Source organism: Capricornis sumatraensis, chromosome 1 (genome assembly GCF_032405125.1).
Source record: "Capricornis sumatraensis isolate serow.1 chromosome 1, serow.2, whole genome shotgun sequence".
NCBI classification, from domain to species: domain Eukaryota; kingdom Metazoa; phylum Chordata; class Mammalia; order Artiodactyla; family Bovidae; genus Capricornis; species Capricornis sumatraensis.
Genome location: NC_091069.1, coordinates 6,694,703 through 6,721,437, shown reverse-complemented (window position 1 = coordinate 6,721,437; position 26,735 = coordinate 6,694,703). Strand labels below are relative to the sequence as shown.

The window sequence follows — 26,735 nt, the reverse complement described above, 5'->3', positions numbered from 1 at the left end:
GGCCTGTGGGACGCCTGTCCCTCCTGCCACAAGTCCCGGGAAGGCATGGGCACTGGGGCTGGCGAAGGGCCAGAGGAACAGAGAGCGCCAGAGATGGGTTAAGATTGTTGGTGGCCTGGCCTGCCGGCTGCCATTACTACCCAAAAAATTCAGCCGGGTGCTCACATGCATACCCCCCCACAGCGTCACCTGTGTCCCACTCAGCTCTGTGCTCACACTCACTTCCCCTCCTTTTGGGAGCAAGGAGACTTTCATGGCGGAACACTTACATCCGCTGTCTCCTGTGCTGAGTCAGAAGCAGGGCTGGAAAGCAGCAGCCTGGAGACGGGCAGACCTGGGTCACCACATCCACTCTGCCCCTTCAGAGCTCGAGACCTGGGAGAGGTCGGCTGGCCGCCCAGCCTTTGGGTAAAAGGGTGAAGAAGGCAATGGCAACCCTCTCCAGTGTTCTTGCCTAGAGGATCCCGTGGACAGAGGAGCCTGGTGTGCTGCTGCCCAGAGGGTCGCCCAGAGTCGGACACGACTGAAGCGACTCAGTATGCATGCATGCATTGGAGAAGGAAATGGCAACCCACTCTGGCATTCTTGCCTGGAGAATCCCAGGGACGGAGGAGCCTGGTGGGCTGCCGTCTATGGGGTCGCAGGGTCGGACACGACTGAAGCGACTTGGCAGCAGCAGCAGTAGACGGGGGTCAGGTGGGCCCTGCCGGGGAGGGGTGCCCGTGCTGAGGCCACCCTGGAATTCCAGGACACCCAGGAATTCTTGCGCTGCCTGATGGACCAGCTGCACGAGGAACTCAAGGAGCCCGTGGTGGCCACAGCAGCGGCGCTGACTGAGGCGCGGGACTCAGACTCGAGCGACACAGATGAGAAGCGGGAGGGTGACCGGAGCCCCTCAGAGGATGAGTTCCTGTCCTGCGACTCCAGCAGCGACCGCAGTGAGGGCGACGGGCAGGGCCGCAGCGGGGGAGGCTCCCAGGCCGAGGCGGAACTGCTGCTGGCGGACGAGGCGGGCCGTGCCATCTCTGAGAAGGAGCGCATGAAGGACCGCAAGTTCTCGTGGGGCCAGCAGCGCACCAACTCGGAGCAGGTGGACGAGGATGCCGACGTGGACACCGCCATGGCCGCCCTGGAGCAGCAGCCCCCGGAGACGCAGCCGCCCTCCCCGCGGTCCACCAGTCCCTGCCGGACGCCAGGTACCAGCCAGCCGTGGGGGCACTGCGGCCCTGTTGGCCCCCAGCCCTACCCTGGGGGGCTTAGATGGGAAAGAATCTGCCTGCAGTGCAGGAGACCTGGGTTTGATCCCTGGATCCAGAAGGTTCCCTGGAGAAGGGAAAGGCAACCCACTCCAGTATCCTTGCTTGGAGAGTCCCATGGACAGAGGAGCCTGGCGGGCTACAGTCCTTGGGGGTCACAAAGAGTCGGACATGATTGAGTGATTTACACTACCCTAGGGGGCTGCTATCCCACTAGACCCGGCCTCTAGGTGAGCAGTCAGGTGAATAGCATGTCACTTGGTGGAGAAGGAGTCAGAGCCTGCCCTGAGTTCAAGCCCCCAGCAGGAATGGGAAGTGTGTGGACATGTGTCCTATGTAGGGGCTGGGAGTGGGCTGGGCTCAGGACAGAGGAGACGTGGTGGGTTCAGGCCTTGGTGCCCTTCGGAGGCGCTGGAGGTCTTCCTGACCAGGCTGGGGGCTGGCTCAGCCGCCCAGCACGGTCCCCCTCGCTCTGTCCACCCCCAGAGCCAGACAACGAGGCGCACATGCGCAGCACCTCCCGGCCCTGCAGCCCCGTCCACCACCACGAGGGGCATACCAAGCTGGCCAGCAGCCCTCACCGTGCCAGCCCCGTGAGGATGGGGCCGGCCTACGTGCTCAAGAAAGGTTCGGAGGAGCGGGCGGGTGGGAAAGGGAGGCCGGCAGAGCCTCCCTGCCCGGAGCTCGGAGCTTGGGCGGGGTCGGGGCGGGGGGCCGGAGGTTGCGCCCCTGGCGGCGGTGTTTGGTTTGCGAGCGCTTTCTGTCAGGGGCTGTGCCGCGCGTCCTTCACGCGGTGTCTCTGAGCCGTCTTAACGTGGCTGGGACACTAGTGGGGGGTGCCTCCCGCAGACCCAGGAGGTGGCGTGGGAGCCGGTCACGGGACTCGTACAGGCGTGACCACCCAGAGCCTGCCTCTGGCCCCGGGCAGGCGGGCGGGCGGGTCGGGGCCTGGTCCCAGGTCTAGCCCCAGGACGCGGTGCCCCCAGCCCAGGTCCCCAGCAGCCGGCGGCGGAAGGAGCAGAGCTACCGCAGCGTCATCTCGGACATCTTCGACGGCTCCGTCCTCAGCCTCGTGCAGTGTCTCACCTGTGACCGGGTGGGTGCCACGCGGGGAGGGGAGCGACGCACAGGGCTTCCCACTCAGCTTGGGGCTGGGGCACTGGCTCTCCGCCCTCATCTCTCTAAAGGCGGGCCCTGGTCCTGGGGCTCCCCGTGTCCCAGGACTGGGGAGCTTTCTCTCTACCCCACACCTGTCATCTGGCGGCTGGGGTTTGGGGTCCAGACCTCTGGTCTGGGCAGGGTAGAACCCTGGCAGATGGAAAGCCAGGTTGACCTTCAACCTTACCCCGCCCCAGGTGTCCACCACAGTGGAGACATTCCAGGACCTGTCACTGCCCATTCCTGGCAAGGAGGACCTGGCCAAACTCCACTCGGCCATCTACCAGAACGTGCCAGCCAAGCCGGGCGCCTGTGGGGACAGCTATGCGGCCCAGGGCTGGCTTGCCTTTATTGTGGAGTATATCCGACGGTAGGTCCTCCTCCCCGCCTGCTAGAAGAAATAACCACCCTTGACCTGGTCTTCCTGGAGCTGGCAGCCTGATGGGCTGACAGACCTTTAACAGCAAAATACCAGCTTTCACAGGGATAAGGGTGTAGTTTGGAAGGGGCTTGAGACTGAAGGATGCTCGTGAGTTAGCATGTTCTGTGGCCATACTGAGGTGGCCTGGTTTGAACAGGGCCATAGATTGGAGGGCAGTAATGATGGGGAGAGTGACCAGGTGGCAGCTAGAAAGGAGGGCAGTGGCTGAGTGAGGGCCTGGCCCTGCAGGGAGAGCCAGTGGGCTTTCTGGAGCCTCCACTGTGTTCCACGAAGCCTGCTTTACCCTCCTGATGTCAGGAACCTGTGCTCTGCCCTGAAGACAGGCCAGCGTGGCCAGGGCCTCTTCACAGATAGGGAAGGCAAGACTCAGGGGGAGGTGATGTCACCCTCGCAAGGACACTAGCTGGTGGTCCCAGGTTTCCAGCTGCAGACCTCAGCTCAGTCCATGCACCAGGCCAGGCTGCTTCTCTGGATCCAAACAGACCTCAGCCCCCCAGGCCCCCATGTCTTACTTTTGCCAAGACCCTGGCAGCACGCCCCCACACTCACTTTCTGTCTCTGTAGGTTCGTGGTATCCTGTACTCCTAGCTGGTTTTGGGGGCCAGTCGTCACCCTGGAAGACTGCCTGGCTGCCTTCTTTGCTGCTGATGAGCTGAAGGGTGAGTGGACCAGGCTGGAGTGGGGCTGGGGGTGCTGGGTCAGGATACGGTTCAAGGTTTCCGGGACACATTCTCAGTGTCTCACACCTGCCTGCTGGACTGGCTCTGGGATTGCACACTCTCGCAGCCCCACCACCTTGGAGCTCTTAGGGGTTCCCCTATTTTCCTTTTTTTACCTATTTGGTGGACAAATAGGATAGCGTTCTTTAATTTTGCATTTCCTTGATTATTGATAAGCTCAGACATTTAAAAAATACTGACTGTATTTCCCATTTTGAAATTTCCCGTTCCTGTCTTCTTCCTGTTTTTCTGTTCAGTGACTGGCATCGCATTAACCTTTGGGAAAACTCCTTTTAATTTTTAAGTTGGTAAGATATGTATTCCCTTCTGGAGAAGGGAAAGGCTACCCATTCCAGTATTCTGGCCAGAATTTCATCGACTATACAGTCCATGGGGTTGCAAAGAGTCAGATACAACTGAGTGACTTTCACTTAAGATATATATAACATAAAATGTAGCGTCGTGACTACTTTTAAGTGTTCAGTTCAGCGTAGTGTTAACTATATACATATTGTCGTGCAACCAATCTTCAGAACCTTCTCATCTTGCGGAACTGAAATTCTGTCCCTTAAATAGCCGTGCCCTGTCTCCCCTTCCACCAGCCCTGGGCAACCACCATCCTACTTTCTGTTTTTCTGAATTTGACTATTCTAGTTGCCCCATCCAAGTTGAATCATACAGTGTTTGTCCTTTAGCAACTGGCTTGTGTCTCTTAGCATAACGTCCTCAGGGTTCATCCATATTGTAGCAGGTGTAGAATTTCCTTGCTGTTTTAAGGCCGAATAATATTCCATCATTTTGGATGGACCATGTTTTGTTTATTCGTCATCTTGTCTGTGGACCCTTGGGTTGCTTCCACCTTTTGGCTCTTGTGAATAATGCTGCAATGAACAGGGATTCTAGTCTAGTCAAGGCTATGGTTTTTCTTGTGGTCATGTATGGATGTGAGGGTTGGACTGTGAAGAAGGCTGAGCGCCGAAGAGTTGGTGCTTTTGAACTGTGGTGTTGGAGAAGACTCTTGAGAGTCCCTTGGACTGCAAGGAGATCCAACCAGTCCATTCTGAATGAGATCAGCCCTGGGATTTCTTTGGAATGAATGATGCTAAAGCTGAAGCTCCAATACTTTGGCCACATCATGCGAAGAGTTGACTCATTGGAAAAGACTCTGATGCTGGGAGGGATTGGGGTCAGGAGGAGAAGGGGACAAGTGAGGATGAGATGGCTGGATGGCATCACTGACTCGATGGACGTGAGTCTGAGTGAGCTCCAGGAGTTGGTGACGGACAGGGAGGCCTGGCGTGCTGCGATTCATGGGGCCGCAAAGAGTTGGACACGACTGAGCCACTGAACTGAACTGAACAGGGATTCACAGATAACTCTTTGAGACTGTGATTGTATTTCCTTTGCTTATATACCCATTAGTGGGATTGCTTGGTTATTTGATCATTCTCAAAATTCTGGCTTGCTCAAAATTCTCCAAGCCAGGCTTCAACAGTACATGAACCGTGAACTTCCAGATGTTTAAGCTGGATTTAGAAAAGGCAGAGGAACCAGAGATCAAATTGCCAACATCCATTGGATCATCGAAAAAGCAATTGAGTTCCAGAAAAGCACCTACTTCTGCTTTATTGACTATGCCAAAATCTTTGTGTGGATCACAACAAACTGTGGAAAATTCTGAAAGAGATGGGAATACCAGACCACCTGACCTGCCTTCTGAGAAATCTTTAAGCAGGTCAAGAAGCAACAGTTAGAACTGGACATGGAACAACAGACTGGTTCCAAATAGGGAAGGGAGTACATCAAGGCTGTATATTGTCACCCTGCTTATTTAACTTATATGCAGAGTACATCATGTGAAATGCTAGGCTAGATGAAGCACAAGCTGGAATCAAGATTGCCAGGAGAAATATCAATAACCTCAGATATGCAGATGACACCACCCTTATGGCAGAAAGTGAAGAGGAGCTAAAAAGCCTCTTGATGAAAGTGAAAGAGGAGAGTGGAAAAGTTGGCTTAAAGCTCAACATTCAGAAAACTAGGATCATGACATCTGGTCCCATCACTTCATGGGAAACAGACTTTATTTTTGGGGGCTCCAAAATCACTGCAGATGGTGATTGCAGCCATGAAATTAATAGACACTTACTCCTTGGAAGGAAAGTTATGACCAACCTAGAAAGCATATTCAAAAGCAGAGACATTACTTTGCCAACCAAGGTCCGTCTAGTCAAGGCTGTGGTTTTTCCAGTGGTCATATATGGATGTGAGAGTTGGACTGTGAAGAAAGCTGAGCACCGAAGAATTGATGCTTTTGGACTGTGGTGTTGGAGAAGACTCTTGAGAGTCCCTTGGACTGCAAGGAGATCCAACCAGTCCATTCTAAAGGAGATCAGTCCTGGGTGTTCATTGGAAGGACTGATGTTAAAGCTGAAACTCCAATACTTTGGCCACCTCATGCGAAGAGTTGACTCATTGGAAAAGACCCTGATGCTAGGAGAGATTGGGGTCAGGAGGAGAAGGGGATGACAGAGGATGAGATGGCTGGATGGCATCACTGACTCAACAGACACGAGTTTGAGTGAACTTCGGGAGTTGGTGATGGACCGGGAGGCCTGGCGTGCTGCGATTCATGGGGTCGCAAAAAGTCAGACACAACTGAGCAACTGAACTGAACTGAATTGATGAAAGTGAAAGAGGAGAGTGCAAAAGTTGGCTTATAGCTCAACATTCAGAAAACTAAGATCATGGCATCCAGTCCCATCACTTCATAGCAAACAGATATGGAAACAGTGACAGACTTTCTTTTCGTGGGCTCCAAAATCAGTGCAGATGGTGACTGCAGCCATGCAATTAAAAGACACTTGCTCCTTGGAAGAAAAGCTATGACCAAGCTGCTGCTGCTAAGTCACTTCAGTCGTGTCCGACTCTGTGCGACCCCATAGACGGCAGCCCACCAGGCTTCCCCATCCCTGGGATTCTCCAGGCAAGAACACTGGAGTGGGTTGCCATTTCCTTCTCCAATGCATGAACGTGAAAAGTGAAAGTGAAGTCGCTCAGTCGTACCCGACTCTTCGTGACCCCATGGACTGCAGCCTACCAGGCTCCTCCATCCATGGGATTTTCCAGGCAAGAGTACTGGAGTGGGTTGCCATTGCCTTCTCCAAGCTAGACAACATATTAAAAAAGAGACATTACTTTGTCAACAAGGGTCCTTCTAGTCAAAGCTGTGGTTTTTCCAGTAGTCATGTATGGATGTGAGAGTTAGACTATAAAGAAAGCTGAGCACCAAAGAATGGATGCTTTTGAACTGTGGTGTTGGAGAAGACTCTTGAGAGTCCCTTGGACAGCAAGGAGATCCAGCCAGTCCATCCTAAAGGAAATCAGTCCTGAATATTCATTGGAAGGACTGATGCTGAAGCTGAAACTCCAATACTTTGGCCCCCTAATGGGAAGAACTGACTCATTGGAAAGACCCTGATGCTGGGAAAGATTGAAGGCAGGAGGAGAAGGGGACAACAGAGGATGAAATGGTTGAATGACATCACTGGCTTGATGGACATGAGTTTGAGTAAGCTCCAGGAGTTGGTGATGGTCAGGGAAGCCTGGCATTCTGCAGTCCATGGGGTTGCAAAGAGCTGGACAAGACTGAGTGACTGAACTGAACTGAATGATTGTCCTATTAATAGTTTTATTTTCTTGAGGAACTACTATGCCATCTTCCATAATAACTGTGCTGATTTACATTCCCACTAATAGGGCACAAGGGTTCTCTTTTCTCTACATCCTTGCCAAAAATTGTGTTCTCTTGTCTTTTTTAAAAACCTCTTTCTGGGATTTCCCTGGTAGTCCAGTGGTTAGGACTCTAGGCTTTCATTGCTGAGGGCCTGAGTTCAGTCCTTGGCTGGGAAATTCAGATCCCGTAAGCCATGTGATGTAGCCAGAAATAAATAAGTTTCAAAAATTGAAAAGCTTTCTTTTTGATAATTATTCTAACAAGTGTGGGGTGATGTCACATTGTGGTTTTCATTAGCATTCCATGATGATTAGTCGTGCTGAGCATCTTTTATGTACCTGTTGACCATCTGGTATCTTCTTTGGAAAAAATCCTATTTAGGTCCTCTGCCCATTTCTAAGTGGTACTGTTTGTGTTTTGCTATTGACTTGCATGAATTCTTTATATAGTTTGGATGTTAACCCCTAGTCTGATATATGATTTATAAAACATTTTCTCCCATCCTGTAGATCACCTCCTCATTTTGTTGCTTGTTTTTTTGCTATGCAGAAGCTTTTTAGTTTGATGTAGGCCCACTTGTTTATTTTTGCTTTTCTTGCTTGTGTTTTTGATGTCATAGCCAAAAAAAATCACTGCCAAGACCAAATGTCCATGAAGTTTTTTTCCTTATGTTTTCTTCCAGAAGTATTACAGTGTCAGATCTTACGTTTAAGTCTTTAACTAATTTTGAGTTTATTTTTGTGAGTGGTGTAAGATAGGGCATAATTTCATTCTTTTGCATGTGAATATCCAGTTTTCCCAACACTGTTTATTGAAAAGATTATCTTTTCCCCATTGAGTACTTTTGGCACCCTTGTCAAATATTAGTTGACCGTATATGCATGGGTTTACCTCTGGCCTCTCACTTCTGTTCATCATTCTATGTGTCTGTTTTTAGGCCAGTGCCATACTGTTCTGATAACTGGACTTAAGCAGTAGAGTTTGAAATCAGGAAATGTGATGCCTCCAGCTTTGTTCTTTCTCAAGATTCTTTTGTTTATTTGGGATCTTTTATAGTTTTATGTGAATTTTAGGATTTTTTTCTATATCTATAACAACGTCATTGGATTGCATTGAATCTATAGATGGGTTTGGGTAGTATGGACATTTTAATAATATTTATCATTCTGCTCCATGACCATAGGATATCTTTCCATTTATCCGTGTCATTGTGTGGGAACAACTCAGTATTCCTGAGTCGTATCCTACCATTTAACTTGATTTCAGCATTTTCTGCTTAGAGACAGCCTCGGAGCCCAAGGTTAGAGACAGTCCTACAAGACCTCCCCCTCCCCAAGTTCAGACGCCAGTCACAACTGCAAGCTGTCACCCGGGCTTCTGACCAAGTGGCTGCAGATGGGGAGTTCCAACAACCCCCTCCTAAGGTTCAATTAGAGCAGCTTAGAGCAGCTTGCAGAACTCAGAGAAGCATTTTATTACTAGATGACTGGTTTATCACTAATATAAAAGGATATGACTTAGGAAAAGCCAGAGGGAAGAGGTGCATCGGGCAGGTCACGAGGGAAGCTGTGTGGAGTTTCCTTTCAGGTTTTCCATTTCCTCGTAATTCAGTCTGGGTAGGTTTTATATTTCTAGGAATTCATCCATTTCTTCTAGGTTGTCCAATTTGTTGGTGTATGGTTCATCAATATAAAGTCTCTCTTTTTTTCTAATATAAAGTCTCTTATGATCCTTTATATTTCTGCAGTGTCGGTTGTATGTCTCTTCTTTCATTTATAATTTTGTTTGAGTCCTCTCTCTTTTTTGTTGGTTAAACTGGCTAAAGATTTGTTAATTTTTTTCTTTTTGAAAAAAAAAAAAAGAAAACAAAAACCAGTTTCCTTGGCTTTTTTCCCTATTGTCTTTCTAGTTTGTTTCATTTATTTCTGCTTTAATCTTTATGATCTCCTTTCTCCTGCTAACTTTGGGTTTAGTTTGTTCTTTTTCTGATTCCTTAAGGTGTAAAATAGATTGTTTGGGAACGTTCTTTTTTGCTTACTGTAGGCATTTGTTGCTATAAAGTTATACCTCTTAAAGTTGTTTTTGTTGCCTCTCATAAGTGCTAGCATGTTGTATCTACATTTCTGTCTCAGAATACTTTCTGATTTCCTTTTGATTTCTTCTCTGACCCATCAGTTGTTCAGGAATGTGTTGTTTAATTTCCCGATATTTGTGAATTTTTTAGGTTTCCCCCTGTTACTGGTTTTTAGTTTCATACCATTGTGGTTGGAAAAGATATTAGATATGATTTTGGACTTCTTATATATGTTGGGCTTTTTTACTTTGTGAGCCAACATATGATCTGTTCTGGAGAATGTGTGCACTCTGAAGCACGGGTATGCTGGTGCTGTTGGGTGGAATGTTCTGTGTATGTCTGTTAGGTCCATTTGGTCGTTAGTGTTATTCGAGTCTGCTGCTCCTTTATTAATTTTCTGTCTGGGTGCTCTGTCAAAGTTTCCAACTGTTACTGAATTGCTGTATGTGTCTCCCCTCAGCTGTGCCTTCAGTATTCAGGCGCTCCAGTGTTGTTTGCAGTTGTTACAGCCTCCTGACGAGCGGACCCCTTTATCACTGTATAGTGACCCTCTTTGTCTCTTGTAACTGATTTTGGCTGAAAGTATTTTATCTGATAGAAGTGCAGCCACTCCTGCTCTCTCTTGGTTACCACTGCACAGAATGTTTTTTCTATCCCTTCACTTTCAGCCTCTGTGTGTCCTTGAAGATAAAACACAGATCTCTTGCAGGCAGCTTGGTGTGGTTCTACTTCTAAGTCATCACGTGCACTTCTCCACCGTGTCCCATCCTCTCTAACCTTGGTCTCTTTATTTTACTGCCCAGGTGACAACATGTACAGCTGTGAACGGTGTAAAAAGTAAGTGTGTGCATTCTGGAGGCTTCTCCTCAACTTCCTGTCTGCATCTGTGGTCCACACACTTCCCCCTGGCCTTCCCCAGGGAACTCAGCCGCACAGTGTGCCTGGGGTGGGAGGGGCACTTGCCTCCCCCTGGCCCCCTCTCAGGACGTTCACGTCCCCTGCTCTCTCCTCCCAGGCTTCGCAACGGGGTGAAGTACTGCAAGGTCTTGCGGTTGCCGGAGGTGAGTGGGCAGCTCCTCGCCCCTCTGCCTGGTAGGCCTTCTCCACCCTGTGCACAGCGCTGTGCAGGGCAGTGCCTGACCCCCTCCCAGACCCAGGAGACCTGTGGAGACTCTGCTGCTGAGTCTTGAGAGATCCTCCCCAACTCCCCTCCCTGGGAGGGTCTAGCTGATGCCAGGGAGGCTCATTGTTCAGTGTGTAATGCAGAGCCCAGTCTTTTCGTCCCTCAGCATGCCTTGTGAGAGCAGGAGGCAGGTGTGGGGGCACTGAGCCCACCCTCTGGGCTGAGCCCGAGGCAGGGCTGCTGGGAAGGCCTCTCCGAGGAAGTGGCGTCTGAGTGGAGCCTGCGGACATAGGCAGGCGTTGGTCTGGTGGAATGGGACCACGGGAGGAACCGGTGGTGGGAACCCTGAGGCAGAAACGGGCCTGGCTGAGGCTTGTGGCTGCGACAAGAGGTGCGCGTGGCCCAAGGCCCTTGGCTCAGCCAGTCTGGGGGGAGCCTTTGCGGAGAAGCCTTCTGCAAGCTGGTGGTTAGAGTTCTTTGGGGGGTTGGTGCAGTGGGCCAGTGACAGCTTCTTGTCCAGACCAGCCGAGTGTTCGAGTTCAGCCCATCCCAGTGGCCAGTCCTGGTGGTGCAGCTCAGTCACACCAACCTTCTCTGGGGACTGGAAGCTGGCCTGGGCCCACTCCCATCCATGGTTCTTTTTTTTTTTTTTAATGGCTCTAATAAAGGCTGTTAATCTAAAATACAACCAAGTTACAAGTAGTCAGTAAGGATTTTCCATCCTTGAAAATGTGTATCGAAGAAAGGGAGGCTGCTCAGACACCCAGGGGGTGCCCAGCTGGGATGGGCAGCACACCCCCAGGCATGGTTCTTTAATGTGTTCACACAGAGTCAAAAGCTGGACCATTGGCTGGTCCGGACCTCTGCAAGACCTCTGTAGGCACTTTCTTTTAGTCACCTGGGCCGCAGGGCCTGAGTGGGTCACGCAGTGGGCTGGGGGGCACTTCCCGGAGCCCTGGCTCAAGGCCCGCATCAGGTGCCCTGGGGTCACGGGGCCCTGGCCAGCCCACCAGTGATCGGCACCTCTCTCGGCCTCCCCCAGATCCTGTGCATTCACCTGAAGCGGTTTAGGCACGAGGTCATGTACTCTTTCAAGATCAGCAGCCACGTGTCCTTCCCCCTCGAGGGCCTTGACCTGCGCCCCTTCCTCGCCAAGGAGTGCACGTCCCAGATCACCACCTATGACCTCCTCTCGGTCATCTGCCACCACGGCACGGCAGGCAGTGAGTCCGCACCCACCCCTGCCCCAACCCTGCCCCAACCCCGCCCCGTCCCCCGGGGGCTCCGTCACCGCCTGCGTCTCCCGCCGCAGGTGGCCACTACATCGCCTACTGCCAGAACGTGATCAACGGGCAGTGGTATGAGTTCGACGACCAGTACGTCACTGAGGTCCACGAGACGGTGGTGCAGAACGCGGAGGCCTACGTGCTCTTCTACAGGTGCGGTTCGGCCAGCGCGCCGGGGCCCTGCCAGCGCGCCGGGGCCCTGCCAGCAACCCGCGAGCCTAGCGTCCTGTGCCACCTCCACGGGACTTCACCCAGGGGCAGGGGGCCACCTGCAAGGGCTTTAGGTCAGGGAGGAGTGAGGATTGGGGGTTTTAGAGACAGCCTGCTGCTCTGGCTGCTGTCGGGAAAGCAGGAAACCCATGTAGCTGAGTTGGGTTTTCTGCAGTGATCCTGGTGGGAGGTGATGATGCTGGAACTCTGGCAGGGGCGGTGGGGCCTATGAGATGCGGAGGGTGCTGAGGTGGGAGGGTGCTGAGATGAGGAGGGTGCTGAGATATGGAAGGTGCTGAGATGAGGAGGGGTGCTGAGATGAGGAGGGTTCTGAGATGAGGGGTGCTGAGATGTGGAGGGGTGCTGAGATGGGAGGGTGCTGAGATGAGGAGGGGCGCTGAGATGGGAGGGTGCTGAGATATGGAGGGCGCTGAGATGAGGAGGGGTGCTGAGAGATGGGAGGGCGCTGAGATGAGGAAGGGTGCTGAGATGAGGAGGGTTCTGAGATGAAGGGTGCTGAGATGGGAGGGTGCTGAGATGTGGAGGGGCACTGAGATGGGAGGGTGCTGAGATATGGAGGTGCGCTGAGATGAGGAGGGTGCTGAGATGAGGAGGGTTCGGAGATGAGGGGTGCTGAGATGTGGAGGGGTGCTGAGATGTGGGGTGCTGAGGTGGGAGGGTGCTGAGATGTGGAGGGCGCTGAGATGCAGACGGTGCTGAGATTTGGAGGGGCACTGAGATGAGGATGGTTCTGAGATGAGGGGTGCTGAGATAGGGAAGGGTGCTGAGATGAGGGGTGCTGAGATAGGGAAGGGTGCTGAGATGCAGGAGGGATGCTGAGATGCGGAAGGGTCCTGAGATATGGAGGGGTGCTGAGATGTGGAGGGCGCTGAGATGCGGATGGTGCTGAGATTTGGAGGGGCACTGAGATGAGGATGGTTCTGAGATGAGGGGTGCTGAGATAGGGAAGGGTGCTGAGATGAGGGGTGCTGAGATAGGGAAGGGTGCTGAGATGCAGGAGGGATGCTGAGATGCGGAAGGGTCCTGAGATATGGAGGGGTGCTGAGATGTGGAGGGCGCTGAGATGCAGATGGTGCTGAGATTTGGAGGGGCACTGAGATGAGGATGGTTCTGAGATGAGGGGTGCTGAGATAGGGAAGGGTGCTGAGATGAGGGGTGCTGAGATAGGGAAGGGTGCTGAGATGCAGGAGGGATGCTGAGATGCGGAAGGGTCCTGAGATATGGAGGGGTGCTGAGATGCAGGAGGGATGCTGAGATGCAGAAGGGTCCTGAGATATGGAGGGGTGCTGAGATGTGGAGGGTGCTGAGATATGGAGGGTGCTGAGATGCGGAGTATGATTATACAGTGGAATTGAGAAATAGATTTAAGGGCCTAGATCTGATAGACAGAGTGCCTGATGAACTATGGACTGAGGTTCGTGACATTGTACAGGAAACAGGGATTAAGACCATCCCCATGGAAAAGAAATGCAAAAAAGCAAAATGGCTGTTTGGGGAGGCCTTACAAATAGCTGTGAAAAGAAGAGAGGCGAAAACCAAAGGAGAAAAGGAAAGATATAAGCATCTGAATGCAGAGTTCCAAAGAATAGCAAGAAGAGATAAGAAAGCCTTCTTCAGCGATCAATGCAAAGAAATAGAGGAAAAGAACAGAATGGGAAAGACTAGAGATCTCTTCAAGAAATTTAGAGATACTGTGGGAACATTTCATGCAAAGATGGGCTCGATAAAGGACAGAAATGGTATGGACCTAACAGAAGCAGAAGATATTAAGAAGAGGTGGCAAGAATACACAGAAGAACTGTACAAAAAAGATCTTCATGACCCAGATAATCACGATGGTGTGATCACTCATCTAGAGCCAGACATCCTGGAATGTGAAGTCAAGTGGGCCTTAGAAAGCATCACTATGAACAAAGCTACTGGAGGTGATGGAATTCCAGTTGAGCTATTTCACATCCTGAAAGATGATGCTGTGAAAGTGCTGCACTCAATATGCCACAAATTTGGAAAACTCAGCAGTGGCCACAGGACTGGAAAAGGTCAGTTTTCATTCCAATCCCAAAGAAAGGCAATGCCAAAGAATGCTCAAACTACCACACAATTGCACTCATCTCACATGCGAGTAAAGTTATGCTCAAAATTCTCCCAGCCAGGCTTCAGCAATACGTGAACCGTGAACTTCCAGATGTTCAAGCTGGTTTTAAAGGCAGAGGAACCAGAGATCAAATTGCCAACATCCTCTGGATCATGGAAAAAGCAAGAAAGTTCCAGAAAAACATCGATTTCTGCCTTATTGACCATGCCAAAGCCTTTGACCGTGTGGATCACAATAAACTGTGGAAAATTCTGAAAGAGATGGGAATACCAGACCACCTGACCTGCCTCTTGAGAAATCTGTATGCAGGTCAGGAAGCAACAGTTAGAACTGGACATGGAACAACAGACTGATTTCAAATAGGAAAAGGAGTATGTCAAGGTTGTATATTGTCTCCCTGCTTATTTAACTTCTATGCAGAGTACATCATGAGAAACGCTGGGCTGGAAGAAGCACAAGCTGGAATCAAGATTGCCAGGAGAAATATCAATAACCTCAGATATGTAGATGACACCACCCTTATGGCAGAAAGTGAAGAGGAACTAAAAAGCCTCTTGATGAAAGTGAAAGTGGAGAGCGAAAAAGTTGGCTTAAAGCTCAACATTCAGAAAACTAAGATCATGGCATCTGTTCCCATCACTTCATGGGAAATAGATGGGGAAACATTGGAAACAGTGTCAGACTTTATTTTTGGGGACTCCAAAATCACTGCAGATGGTGACTGCAGCCATGAAATTAAAAGACGCTTACTCCTTGGAAGAAAAGTTATGACCAACCTAGATAGCATATTCAAAAGCAGAGACATTACTTTGCCAACAAAGGTCCGTCTAGTTAAGGCTATGGTTTTTCCTGTGGTCATGTGTGGATGTAAGGGTTGGACTGTGAAGAAGGCTGAGTGCCGAAGAGTTGATGCTTTTGAACTGTGGTGTTGGAGAAAACTCTTGAGAGTCCCTTGGACTGCAAGGAGATCGAACCAGTCCATTCTGAATGAGATCAGCCCTGGGATTTCTTTGGAAGGAATGATGCTAAAGCTGAAACTCCAATTCTTTGGCCACCTCATGCAAAGAGTTGACTCATTGGAAAAGACTCTGATGCTGGGAGGGATTGGAGGCAGGAGGAGAAGGGGACGACAGAGAACGAGATGGCTGGATGGCATCACTGACTTCATGGACGCGAGTCTGAGTGAACTCCGGGAGTTGGTGATGGACCGGGAGGCCTGGCGTGCTGCGATTCATGGGGTCGCAAAGAGTCGGACACGACTGAGCGACTGAACTGAACTGAACTGTGATGCAGAGGGGTGCTGAGATGAGGGGTGCTGAGATGCAGAGGGTGCTGATATGACGAGGGTGCTGACATGTGAAGGGTGCTGAGATGAGGGGTACTGAGATAGGGAGGGGTGCTGAGATGCGGAAGGGTCCTGAGGTATGGAGAGGTGCTGAGATGCGGAGGGTGCTGAGATGCAGAGGGGTGCTGAGATGCAGAGGGGTGCTGAGATGCGGAGGGTGCTGAGATGCGGAGGGTGCTGAGATAGGGAGGGTGCTGAGATGTGGAGGGGTGCTGAGATGAGGGATGCTGGGATAGGGAGGGATGCTGGGATAGGAGGGATGCTGGGATAGGGAGGGGTGCTGAGATGTGGAGGTGTGCTAAGGGGCCTGAGATGTGGGGCTTCCTGCACGGCGCGTGGCTCCCACTCCTGACCCACCCCCGGTGCCACCCTGCCCCAGGAAGAGCAGCGAGGAAGCTGTGCGCGAGCGGCAGCAGGTGGTGTCCCTGGCCGCCATGCGCGAGCCCAGCCTGCTGCGGTTCTATGTGTCCCGGGAATGGCTCAACAAGTTCAACACCTTCGCTGAGCCAGGGCCCATCACCAACCACACGTTCCTCTGCTCCCATGGAGGTGAGGCGGCCTTCTCTGTGCCAGGGGCGGGGCAGGGGGAGGGCTGGCAGGTCCAGCTCCCCCATGTACCTCCCTCCTCAGGGATCCCGCCCAACAAATATCACTACATCGACGACCTGGTGGTGATCCTGCCACAGAACGTGTGGGAGCACCTGTACAACAGGTACGGCGCCCACAGCGTCCTCTTCTGTCCAGGCTGGGCGGGAGAGGAGGCCCCGGGAGGGGTGCCTCCTTGACCCCACCCTGCCCTCACCCCGGTAGCGGAGCAGCACAGAAGCAGTTTGGGAGGGGCTCCCCCTTGTAGCCATGTCTGCCTGGGGCATCCGGCCAGACCCTCCCAGTCACAGGACAGAAACCTGGCTAGAGAGAGCGTGCGGCCCCTCGCAGTCCGTTGTGGGGCTGCTGGCTGCAGGGCGGGCTGGTCGATGTCTCTCCCCACGCCATGCCTCGCTTGGGGCCGTGAGCTCCTGCTGCCTGGGGCCCTCCAGGTTCAAGTCCCTCAAGAGCCTGTGGATCTCTCATGGAGGGGTGAGCCCCTGCCCAGACTCGGGTCACTCTGCACCCAGCAGGTGGGCTGTGCCATAGCATCGGGGTGATCACACAGATGGGGAGGAAGAGGCTGGAGAGTCCCAGCTGCTCCCACTCCTTGGACTGGCTTGGCCCCGCCCACTGGCAGGTCAGGCGTGGCCTGTGCCCCGATGGATGGGTTAGAACCCCGCGAGAGCATCCCCAGGCCCAGTGTAGACCACCCCGCCCCCAGCCCACCTGCCTGCAGAAGGACCTGCAGCCTTCCTTCGACGTTGTCCTCAGAGTCAGGTCAGGCAGGCTTCGGCCACCGCCGCTGCCCAGTGGCCAGGACGGGAAGCCAGAGTGTTGAACGGTCCTCGTGACCACGAAGCACATATTTGTGACGCCCCTGCCCTGGGGCAGGTGCTCTCCTGGATGCTGCAGGCACTCAGGTGCGCGGGCAGCCCCGCCAGTCAAGTGGAGAAGGTGAGCTGAGCCAACAGGCTGTGCGCAGGGTACCCGGGGAGCCCAAGGGCCAGGCCAGGGCGGCACTAGGAGGCCTCACTTTCTGGCAGGTTCTGCTGCCTCCGCCAGCAGGGCCCTCCCCTCAGGACTCGTGCGTGTCTCTCTCTCCCGCCCACCCGGGTGCAGGTTTGGGGGCGGCCCCGCCGTGAACCATCTGTACGTGTGCTCCATCTGCCAGGTGGAGATCGAGGCTCTGGCCAAGCGCAGGCGGGTGGAGATCGACACCTTCATCAAGGTGCGTGGGGCGGGGAGCCCAGTGCAGGCAGGCTCAGGTGGGAGCCTCGTTCTGTAGGAGACCAGAGGGCCAGGGGCCCGGCCAGATGGTGAAGGGGTTCACCGGAGGGAAGAGTCAGGTTTAGTAAGCTCAGGTGCCTCCGCTCAGGGGACTCCACGCAGCTGTTAAAGGGATAGGTGTTGCCCGTTGGGGCTGGATGGTTCTTTATTGGGCTGGTGGTAGGATGTTTAGCAACATCCCGACCTCTGCCCACTTGATGCCAGTGACAGCAAAAATTACCTCCAGACGTGGGCAGGTGTTCCCCAGGGGAACCACTGGGCTCTGTGAACTGACAACGGAAGGGTGCATTGAATGAAAACACCAAGTTGCAAGATGGGACCCAGTACGATCCTGTTTGGGAGAAAAAGACTCCTGCGGGGGCCACAGGGGTGTGTGAGAACCGAGACCCCTGGTGCTGCTCGCAGGGATGGGGTCCAGGGTGCCTCCATCATTCGTCAGTCCAGGGTTGGACGTTAGACACCCGGCATCGTCACTGTTAAAAAATAATATGCCAGGCTAGTTAGAGAGTAGGCAGGGGACCAGGTTCTGTTCAGTGCGGGGGGAACAGCATCTGCCATGCGCTCTCAACTGGTTTTTACAAAGTCCTTAACAAGAGGTTCACCCAGGTGTTAGCAGCAGGCATTGGAGTGGTGAGAGCATGGGGGAGAGGGTTCTTTTCTTGAACTCGTCTGGCGGTTCGAAACTTTCTCTGGGTGTCCGGTGTTTCCTAAGAGTCCAGGGTGGGGCCCGAGGGGGGTTGGATGTTCGCACTGACCCTCCCCTCGGCCCCGCCCCGCCCAGCTGAACAAGGCATTCCAGGCCGAGGAGTCGCCCGGCGTCATCTACTGTATCAGCATGCAGTGGTTCCGAGAGTGGGAGGCCTTCGTCAAGGGCAAGGACAACGGTGAGTCAGGGGGACCCGGCCCGGGCCGGCCGCTCCCCGTGCTGGCAGGGACTCGGGGCCCGCCCACCTCCTGGGAGTGTCCCAGGAGGCATGGGCTGGGGTGCCCAGATCTGAGCCCGCCCAGCAGGTTTTTGGCACCAGCCTTTCCAGCGCTCACCCTCTGCATGGAGCACGGGTGCTCTCCCCGCCCCATGCTGGGATTGGGTCCCCGCCCCGGCCGGGCCTTCTGGTTGCAGCAGGACAGGAGCTGTCTCATGCTGCCCGTCCTGTTCCTGCCCCTCTGCCCCATGGTGACCAGGGTGACTGCCCTTCCTCCTGCCAGGCCCTTTCCCCTGGGGACTCCGTGGCCCTAAATAGATGTTAGTTGTTAGGTGGCTTCAGACTCTTAGGACTTGGACACTGTTATTCTCCACTCACAGACATGGAGACAGCAGAGCGTTCACTGAGAGCCCGGGCTCACTCACCTGCACGCGGCTCTCTCCTCACCCCTTGAGTTCCACACTTGGCTCCCAGACCAGGGTTTGGAGCCCAGTGGGGTCAGCAGAGCCAGGAGCCTCTGAACACGAGATGTTCATTTCACCCTTTCGAGCACAAGCGCTGGACAGGACGTGGGGAAAGGAGGCGGGTCTCACTGCCATCCACACACCCCCCTCCCCGCCCATAGCGGCTTCGATTGATCAGGAACCCGGCTCCAGAGTCGCAGCCCCATCTTGGGCCAGGCTCTCAGATGAGAGCAGGGTCCAGCTGACACTGGACGTCCACCTTCCCCCCACTGCCCCTGCCCCAAGCTAGGGTCTGAAACTGGGGCTGGCGTCCTCAGGATTCCCCTCTGCCAGGTCCGGGGACACCATGAGTGCCTCCAGCCTTTAGACTCATGTCGATGAGCCTTTGGAGCCCTGAGTACCTCACCTCGTAAGACCTTGACCTTGACTCCTGGGGCCCAGCACCGCCTCCCCAGGATCACAGGTGTGACCTCACACCTGGAGAGCGGCTCTCATCTGCTGAGGGCTGGAGGCTGCCAGTGGCTGGGCACTGGGTTTCTGTCCACCGCTGCAGAGGCCCAGAGGTCCTGAGCCCGAGCTGTGTCTGTTCCAGAGCCCCCGGGGCCCATTGACAACAGCAAGATCGCACAGGTCAAAGGAAGTGGCCACATCCAGCTGAAGCAGGGTGAGGCTCAGCCCTGCCCCTGCCTCCTCCCGCCGGCCAGGCTCCCCTCCTGGCTCCTGGGAGCCCCCTCTTGTCACCTCCTGGGTTCCAGGTCCTCCCAGGAGCCCCCTTGATCAGGCTGCGACATCCATCCAAGTCCAGGCCTGGGCCTTGAGCAGAGTGGTCGAGGTGCTTAGCCTCTGCGTGGGTTCCCCAGCCCCTCTGTTCCCTACCCACGCCCTCTCCCCGCTCTGCCGCCTCACCTGTCTGTCCTTTTTGCATGACCCCCACCCCAGGAAACGAGGGGCTGCAACCACAGATGTGCCCTCTGGGGGTCCTCAGAGGATGGACTTGCCCCTGGAATACCCCAAGATTCCCATTTATGGCTTGGCACAGGAGCCCATGATTGTCCTCCCCGGCCCTGCCTCCTTGGGGCCTGGCGCTCCCAGAGCCCCCCCTCAGAGCCCCCATACTGCCAAGGTGGTGGCTTCAGCAAGAGCAAGCCCAGCCTGAGCGGCAGCCCCTCATACCCTGCAGGAGCTGACTATGGGCAGATCTCCGAGGAGACCTGGGTGTACCTGAACAACCTCTATGGCGGCGGCCCTGAGATTGCCATCCGCCAGAGCATGGCTCAGCTCCCGGACTCGGAGAGCTTGCATGGCGAACAGAAGATCGAAGCCGAGACCCGGGCCTTGTGACTTGGTGGGCCAGTCTGTGAGTCCCCTCCTCCCTGGGCAGAGACCCTCCCGTGTCCCTTGAGCGCTGGGGAGTGCCCTGCGCACACAATCCCCCCACCCCTGCACCCCCACCCTGAGGCTGCTCAGAAGAAGGACCTTCTCGAGGGATGACCCAGCTGTCCCCACAGGCCCCCGCCTTTGCCCTCCGCCCCGTAGAGGGTGTGTCCCCAGAAGAGAGGCTGGCCGCTCTGGAAACCCAGATGTGTAAAGAGGGAGACGAGTTATTTTGGTTCACAGTGAGTAACGCCGCAGCTTGGAAATACATCCCCTTCAGGCTTGTTTAAACGACCACGGCTCTGCGACGTTAACTCGGGTCCCTGCCGTCGTGTCGTCGTCGTCACCGAACCTGCCCTCTTGCTGGCTCGGGCCCAGCCGTGGTCCCTGGAGCCCTCAAGTTGGGGGCCGCGGCCGCGGGATGGGGGGTCGCGGAGGGGCTGCTGCTCCCCAGGTGTTGCCCACCGGTGCCTGGTCCAGCTGCGGGTCAGAGCCCCGAGCAGGGTGCCGCACGCCAGCCCTGAGGATGCCGCCCCTGCGGGTCCCTGCGCCAGTTCCTGCCGAGGCCCCCCCTTCGCCCCGCACCTGGTCGGTCATCATAGAAGTCTCCAGAATCCTGCTCGCAGTGTTTCTCCTGCCGACTTAACAACTCTGGACCCATTGGCAGTTGGGACCCGAGGGCGGGCTTGGCGTTCTGTCTGGGGGGACAGTTTCCGGAGGCAGCTGGTCCCCTCTCACCCTGCCTTGCCCTGCCCTGGGCATCACTGGTCACTTGGCCCTGCCAGGGACCCAGGTGGTGCAGCAGGAATCCCTCATGTTCCTGTGTCTGCTGTTAATGCAGCTTCTGCGGAGGGGGTGCTGACGTTTCTCCCCAACACTGAGCCATGCAGAGCCCCTGGCCCGGAGAGGGGAGTGCCTGGACCAGCTCACACGGGTGGGTCCCAGAAGGGTGTCTTGTAGATGCTGAGCGAGGCCACTGCTGGGGTGCTGGGACCCCTGCGCACAGCAAGGTGACACAGAAGTCCCTGGATGAAAGAGCCGGGTGGAGAGGCCCACCTCCTCGGGGCCAGAGTGAATGAGAGGCGGGGAAGGGGTCCTGGGACCAAAGCCCTCCAGCTGCTGTGCCCTTCAGTCTCTGTAGAAGAGATGCCTGTGGAACTTGGCGGCCCTGGCAGAGCCCCTGAAGCTCTCACAGTGTGTCGCTCACTTCTGTGATCTCGTTGCACCCGGATCTGGTTCCTTCCCCACTGAGGCAGCCGAGATCAAAGAACAGGCCACTGCTGGAATCTCTGGACACTTGCCACAGCCCTTGGGAAGCTGGTGCTGCCAGCAGCCACCCTGCCCTGCAGATCCTGGCAGCCGCCCGCTGCCCCATCTTGTGACATGGACTCCACTGTGCAGGTTGTACTCGCCCCACGTCTGCATCTAGTGTGAGCTCAGAGCGTCCCAGTAAACACGTGCCGTGCCCCACAGTCCGTGCCCGCATCTCTGCATCTGCCGCACTTAATTCTGTTCCTGGGTGGGGAGGAGGCGAGGGAACCTGGCTGCTATGGGGCAGGGCCGTGGAGCCACTGTGATGAACGTGACAAGTGACCAGATGTGGTGGGGGGCTCTGCATGGCTCCCCAAGAGGCTGCAAGAGAGGAAGAGGAGACCGCTCCACTTTCAGCCCACGTTGGCCTCTGTCCTTCCTTTCCTGGGACCCACCCCAGCCCCAGAGAAGGGGGGCTGGTTGTGGTCGGGGCTTGAGGCCCCCGCCGCCCACAGACCTCTCCTCTCTGCCCCATGGACTCCTCGGAGCAGTTGAGAAGCAGGGGTTCTTGCTGGACCCTTCGAGGGCTGCAAAGCCTGGGGCGGGGGTACCGTCTCCTCCCCAGCGACTGACCTTGGCACCTCTGTCACGGCATTGTGGTTGCTCGTGTCTGGCACCCGGGGCTCCCTGACGCTTAAGTGACGCTAGTGTTTTACAGCCTCTGCGGTTTGGGTTTGTTTTGTTTATGCTTTGGGGGTTTGGAGGGGAGAGAAGAGCTTGAGATTTTATGTATGACTTGAAACATTTACTTGTGAAAATCCCATCAGACACACATCTGCAGAAACATCTTCAACAGAGTGATAAAACAGGCAACAGATACCTGCCCCAGGAAAGACTCTTACAGTCTCACTGAAGCCCCTCCAGAGCCTCCGGATCACCCCGACCCACCCCAGCCGAAGCTCTTTCCCTGCGTTTCCTTTGGCCTCCAGTTCAGTTCAGTTGCTCAGTCATGTCCGACTCTTTTCAACCCCATGGACTGCAGCATGCCAGGCCTCCCGGTCTATCACCAACTCCCGGAGTTTACTCAAACTCATGTCCACTGAGTCAGTGGTGCCATCCGACCATCTCATCCTCTGTCGTCCCCTTCTCCTCCTGCCCTCAATCTTTCCCAGCATCAGAGTCTTTTCCAATGAGTCAGTTCTTCGCATCAGGTGGTCAAAGTATTGGAGCTTCAGCTTCAGCATCAGTCCTTCCAATGAATATTCAGGACTGATTTCCTTTAGGATGGACTGGTTGGCTCTCCTTGCAGTCCAGGGGACTCTCAAGAGTCTTCTCCAACACCACAGTTCAAAAGCATCAGTTCTCCAGCGCTCAGCCTTTGTTATGGTTGGCCTCACTTTTCTTTATGCTTTCACCACGTGCATGCTGTGTGTGTGTGTGTGTGCATGTATGTGTCTGAGCCTCATTTTAGCTTTGCTCACATTTGAATGGGGGAATCTCACGGTACAGATAGGGTGACTGGCTTTTCCTGTTTAACATGGAAGCTGGGAATGGGAAAGTTTTGTCTGGAGGGTTGAGTCATCTGGAGGCTTGGAGACATTCATTTGTTGTAGGTACCACAGGAGGGTGGGGCTTCCCAGGTGCCACTAGAGGTAAAGAACCTGCCTGCCAGTGCAGAAGATGTTAGAGAGGCTGGTTCAATCCCTGGGTCCAGAAGATCCCCTGGAGGAGGGCCTGGAAACCCACTGCAGTCTTCTTACCTGGAGAATCCCATGGACAGAGGAGCCTGGTGAGCGATGGTCTAAAGGGTCACAAAGAGTTGGATACGACTGAAGCGACTTGTCTCACACACAGGAGGATATAGGTACCAGTTGGCCTTCAGATGTTTCCTCTGTGTTGTCCCTTGAGATAACAGGCTGGGCCACACAGGCAGAGTATGAAGGCAGCCCAGGAGTGTGTGGTTGGTGAACTTGGTTCACAGACGAGTGGAGACGGGCAGCGCTGGGCGGCAGAGGAAGTCACCTCCATCTTCTGTCTCCCACGTGGCATCCTGTGGTCCAGCTCCTCCCTCCAGGCTGGCCCAGGCCTTGCTCTAGCAGCGCCTTTTAGAGTCAAAAGCCACCTGGCAGACCGGGGAGTCTGTAGACCAACTGCTACCTGTGTCTGCAGGCCTTTCCACCTGTCTGTGCTTCTGTTCACAAAGCTTCATCAGAAAATACATTGGTAAGGTGCTGCTGCTGCTGCTGCTAAGTCACTTCAGTCGTGTCCAACTCTGTGCGACCCCACAGACGGCAGCCCACCAGGCTCCCTGGGATTCTCCAGGCAAGAACACTGGAGTGGGTTGCCATTTCCTTCTCCAATGCATGAAAGTGAAAAGTGACTGAAGTCGCTCTTAGTGACCCCATGGACTGCAGCCTACCAGGCTCCTCTTTCCATGGGATTTTCCAGGCAAGAGTACTGGAGTGGGGTGCCATCGCCTTCTCCACTGGTAAGGTGCAGCTATCCCCAAAGTGTAGTTTCCTTACCTTTATGCTAGTTGGAATTCCATGGGAACAGTAAATTGTCCTGCGAGTCTTGCACAACCACACTTTGAGTCCCTGAGAGCCTCGGGGACGGAAGTGGTGTTTCGGAACCGTTCCTCCGTCTGGCTCTCTTCCTATGACACCGGTATCTGTCCACGGCTGAGAGGCTTGTTGGTCATAGCAAGGGCACAGGACGCAGAAGGAATGTCTTTGGGAAAAGCTCTTAGAGCCATCCCCATTTTAGACAAAGCGTGTCCAGGAAGGCTGCCCCCAGGATGTGTGTGTTCCGATGCAGCCTCCAGGCCGTCTTTGGACCAGGCACCAGCATGCAGCCCAGATGAGGGCTGACAGGAGAGTCGGCACCGCAGGCAGGGCTCTTGGCCTGGCATGGTGGGAGGATGTACACACGTGCAGGTCATGAGGCTCCTGGGGCAGAATGCCGCAGCACCCAGGGGATCCTCCCCACCCCCTTTGCTTTCGGGGCCGACAGAGGAAAATGAAATCCCCGTGTCCTCCCGCAGCTTTTGGCCCCCAGGCTCTGAGGACAAAGCCACGTGGGGGCGGTTCTGTTTCTGCTCCCATCTCCAGCTCATGGGAGGCCATTTCAGTAAGCACCACTTGTTCTACCATCTGGACAGAGACAGTGTTAGCTCCGAACATGAGCAGCTGTGGCGAAATGACTCGTGACACAAAGAGGCTGCTGAGTGCCATTCTGCAGCCTTTGCACTTTAATCCTGGGTCTCAAAGGGTGCTGCAACAAGGCTTATGCCTCCCCTTCTCAGAAAAGGCCAGCAGAAGCCAGAGAGGAGAAGGAGAGGCCCTCTGTAGGCCAGGTGGGCAGCGCCAGGGTCTGGACTTCCTTACTCCCGAGGACTCAAGGAGACGTTAACCCCCACGTGGCGGCTGGGCCTGCTGTTGGTCACCATCCAGGCCTCCTGCTCCTTCCCTCACACCTGCACCATCCCATTTTTTTGCTGTCCTGTGGATCGCACAATCCAGAGATCTCTTTCGCTTTAATTTTAAAACGGAGGGCATCCTGGAACCACCCACCCCTGCCTCTGCCCACTCCCATTTCCGGTCTGGTCGCCCTCCTGGGGACCCTCGTCCTTCCCTCCTCGCAGGCAGGCTTCCCTGCCACTAGGGGTCGCGCGGGCGCCTCTGCGCAACGGCGGGCGGGGGCGGGGCCGGCCGCAGGGGGCGGGGAGAGACGGAGCGGGGCGGGGCCTGGCCGGGGCGGATGCTGCGATTCCCGGACCCACCGGAGGAGCCTGACCGACGAGTCTGGCGCTACCGAGGCTGCCTTCGGGAGCGCACCAGGAAACCAACGGTCCGCCGCTCCTACTGCGTCACCGCCCCTGGTTTCCGACCCCGCAGGGGCGGGAGGTGGGTCGCAGAAGGTTCAAGTGTCACTTCCCCAAACACTTGAACCAAGTAGCTGTATAAAGATGGGCCGAGCTGGACGGTTCAGTGTTTCAGACCTGCGAGCAGGGTGAGGTCACAGTGCTCCCAGCCCTGAATTCTGCCCAAGAATCAGAATAACACCATCACGAAGACGGGAGTGAGCTCCCGGTCAGAACTGATATCCAAGAACCTCAGAACTGACATCTAAGCTGTAGCTGTGGCGTCGACCGAGTGCTTTCTTGCCGGCCTCCTGTCCTCACCCCACTACCCCGGAACCGGAGGCCAGAGAGGTGGCGACACGCGCCCCAGGCTGACCCAGCTCCCAGCTCCTCGGTGCTCGCCGGTCAGGCCGGCCGGTGGGGGTGGTGTGTGTGTGGGGCGGGGTGGGGGTGGGGTAGTGTGGAGAGGGCGGTTCTAAGACAGGTGGAGACATTCTGCCTCTTACAGACTGTTAGAGACTATTCCCCAAATATGAGGAAAGCTCAGGAAGAACGTGCTGGCAACATTCTTCCCACACTAGCCCTTTACTGACAACCTGGACCTGCCTCGGCAGGACAGTCATAGGCCGCCTTGTTCCCTTGACCACCCCGTCTCTTGCCCGAGAACACTGCCTTGGCTCTCTGACACCATCCTCCCCAGCAGAGAAGACATCAGGCTTTGCTGAGAACTTGGCAGTGTCCGTAGGAGGAGCTGAGGCCACAGTGTGGCCTGGCATCTCATTGGTGGCCTCCCCTCCCACCCCCTCAGCAAGTGAGTGGCACTTGGCATTAGCTAGGGCGCCCTGCTCACTTAATATTTCACTCCCTCACCAACTGTTTTCCTACCTTGGCTCTAAAGAGCCTTAAGAAACAAAGAGGTCTGGGCATGAACCAGTCTCCCCTTCACAAAACCCGGGGTGAGACTGTCAGTTGGATATGGAAAGGGCCGGCCAGCACAGGCACAAGGCCCTCGCCCTTAAAGGCGGCAGGCTGTCCTCAGCTTCACACAAGCCAGTGATTATTCCAGCCAAGCTGCCAAGAAGAGGGTGGGCTTGAGCACTCGTGACACCAGACCACGAATGAAATGCAAACCTGCTGCAATTTCACGGCTCCCTCCATCCCCCCACAGAAGGTAGGGTCCTCGAAATCCCAGCGCAGCTGCTAGCCAAATTTGCATGCATGAAAAATGTCCCAGACTGAAGGAGCTTCCCCAGAACCCTGCACTGAGTCAACCTGAATCCCGCATCACCAAGGTCTCTGACAGCTTTCCCCGGTGGGCCAGGGTGGAATTTCGAGCTGGCTGGGTCTGAAGCCCCTCTCCAGGCAGATGGCGCCGGGACTTATGTCCAGTTTACACCGTAAATCAATGACCTGATCGGAGCTCAGCCTCCAGCCCAGGGGACTCTGATTGCTTCCAAGACTGGGGTCACCTCTTTGTGCAACAAAGCAGTCCCGTGATACCGTGCCAGAAGTTACACTTTT

The 26,735-nt window shown here is 54.9% G+C and overlaps 1 protein-coding gene across 1 annotated transcript in view; it reads left to right on the top strand.

The window, feature by feature from the left end:
• The window catches only part of USP20 (ubiquitin specific peptidase 20), a 46,866-nt gene extending 25,234 nt beyond the window's left edge, over positions 1-21,632 (top strand). The window contains exons 11-26 of the mRNA XM_068985621.1: positions 749-1,196; positions 1,743-1,883; positions 2,243-2,352; positions 2,612-2,784; positions 3,421-3,515; positions 10,189-10,222; positions 10,401-10,446; positions 11,551-11,731; positions 11,821-11,947; positions 15,845-16,014; positions 16,096-16,177; positions 17,173-17,281; positions 18,122-18,224; positions 19,320-19,391; positions 19,908-20,084; positions 20,236-21,632. Of these exons, the coding sequence (XP_068841722.1) occupies positions 749-1,196; positions 1,743-1,883; positions 2,243-2,352; positions 2,612-2,784; positions 3,421-3,515; positions 10,189-10,222; positions 10,401-10,446; positions 11,551-11,731; positions 11,821-11,947; positions 15,845-16,014; positions 16,096-16,177; positions 17,173-17,281; positions 18,122-18,224; positions 19,320-19,391; positions 19,908-20,068 (2,052 nt within the window). The 3' untranslated portion in view covers positions 20,069-20,084; positions 20,236-21,632. The remainder of the gene's footprint in view (positions 1-748; positions 1,197-1,742; positions 1,884-2,242; positions 2,353-2,611; positions 2,785-3,420; positions 3,516-10,188; positions 10,223-10,400; positions 10,447-11,550; positions 11,732-11,820; positions 11,948-15,844; positions 16,015-16,095; positions 16,178-17,172; positions 17,282-18,121; positions 18,225-19,319; positions 19,392-19,907; positions 20,085-20,235) is intronic.
• The last annotated feature ends 5,103 nt before the right edge of the window (positions 21,633-26,735 follow it).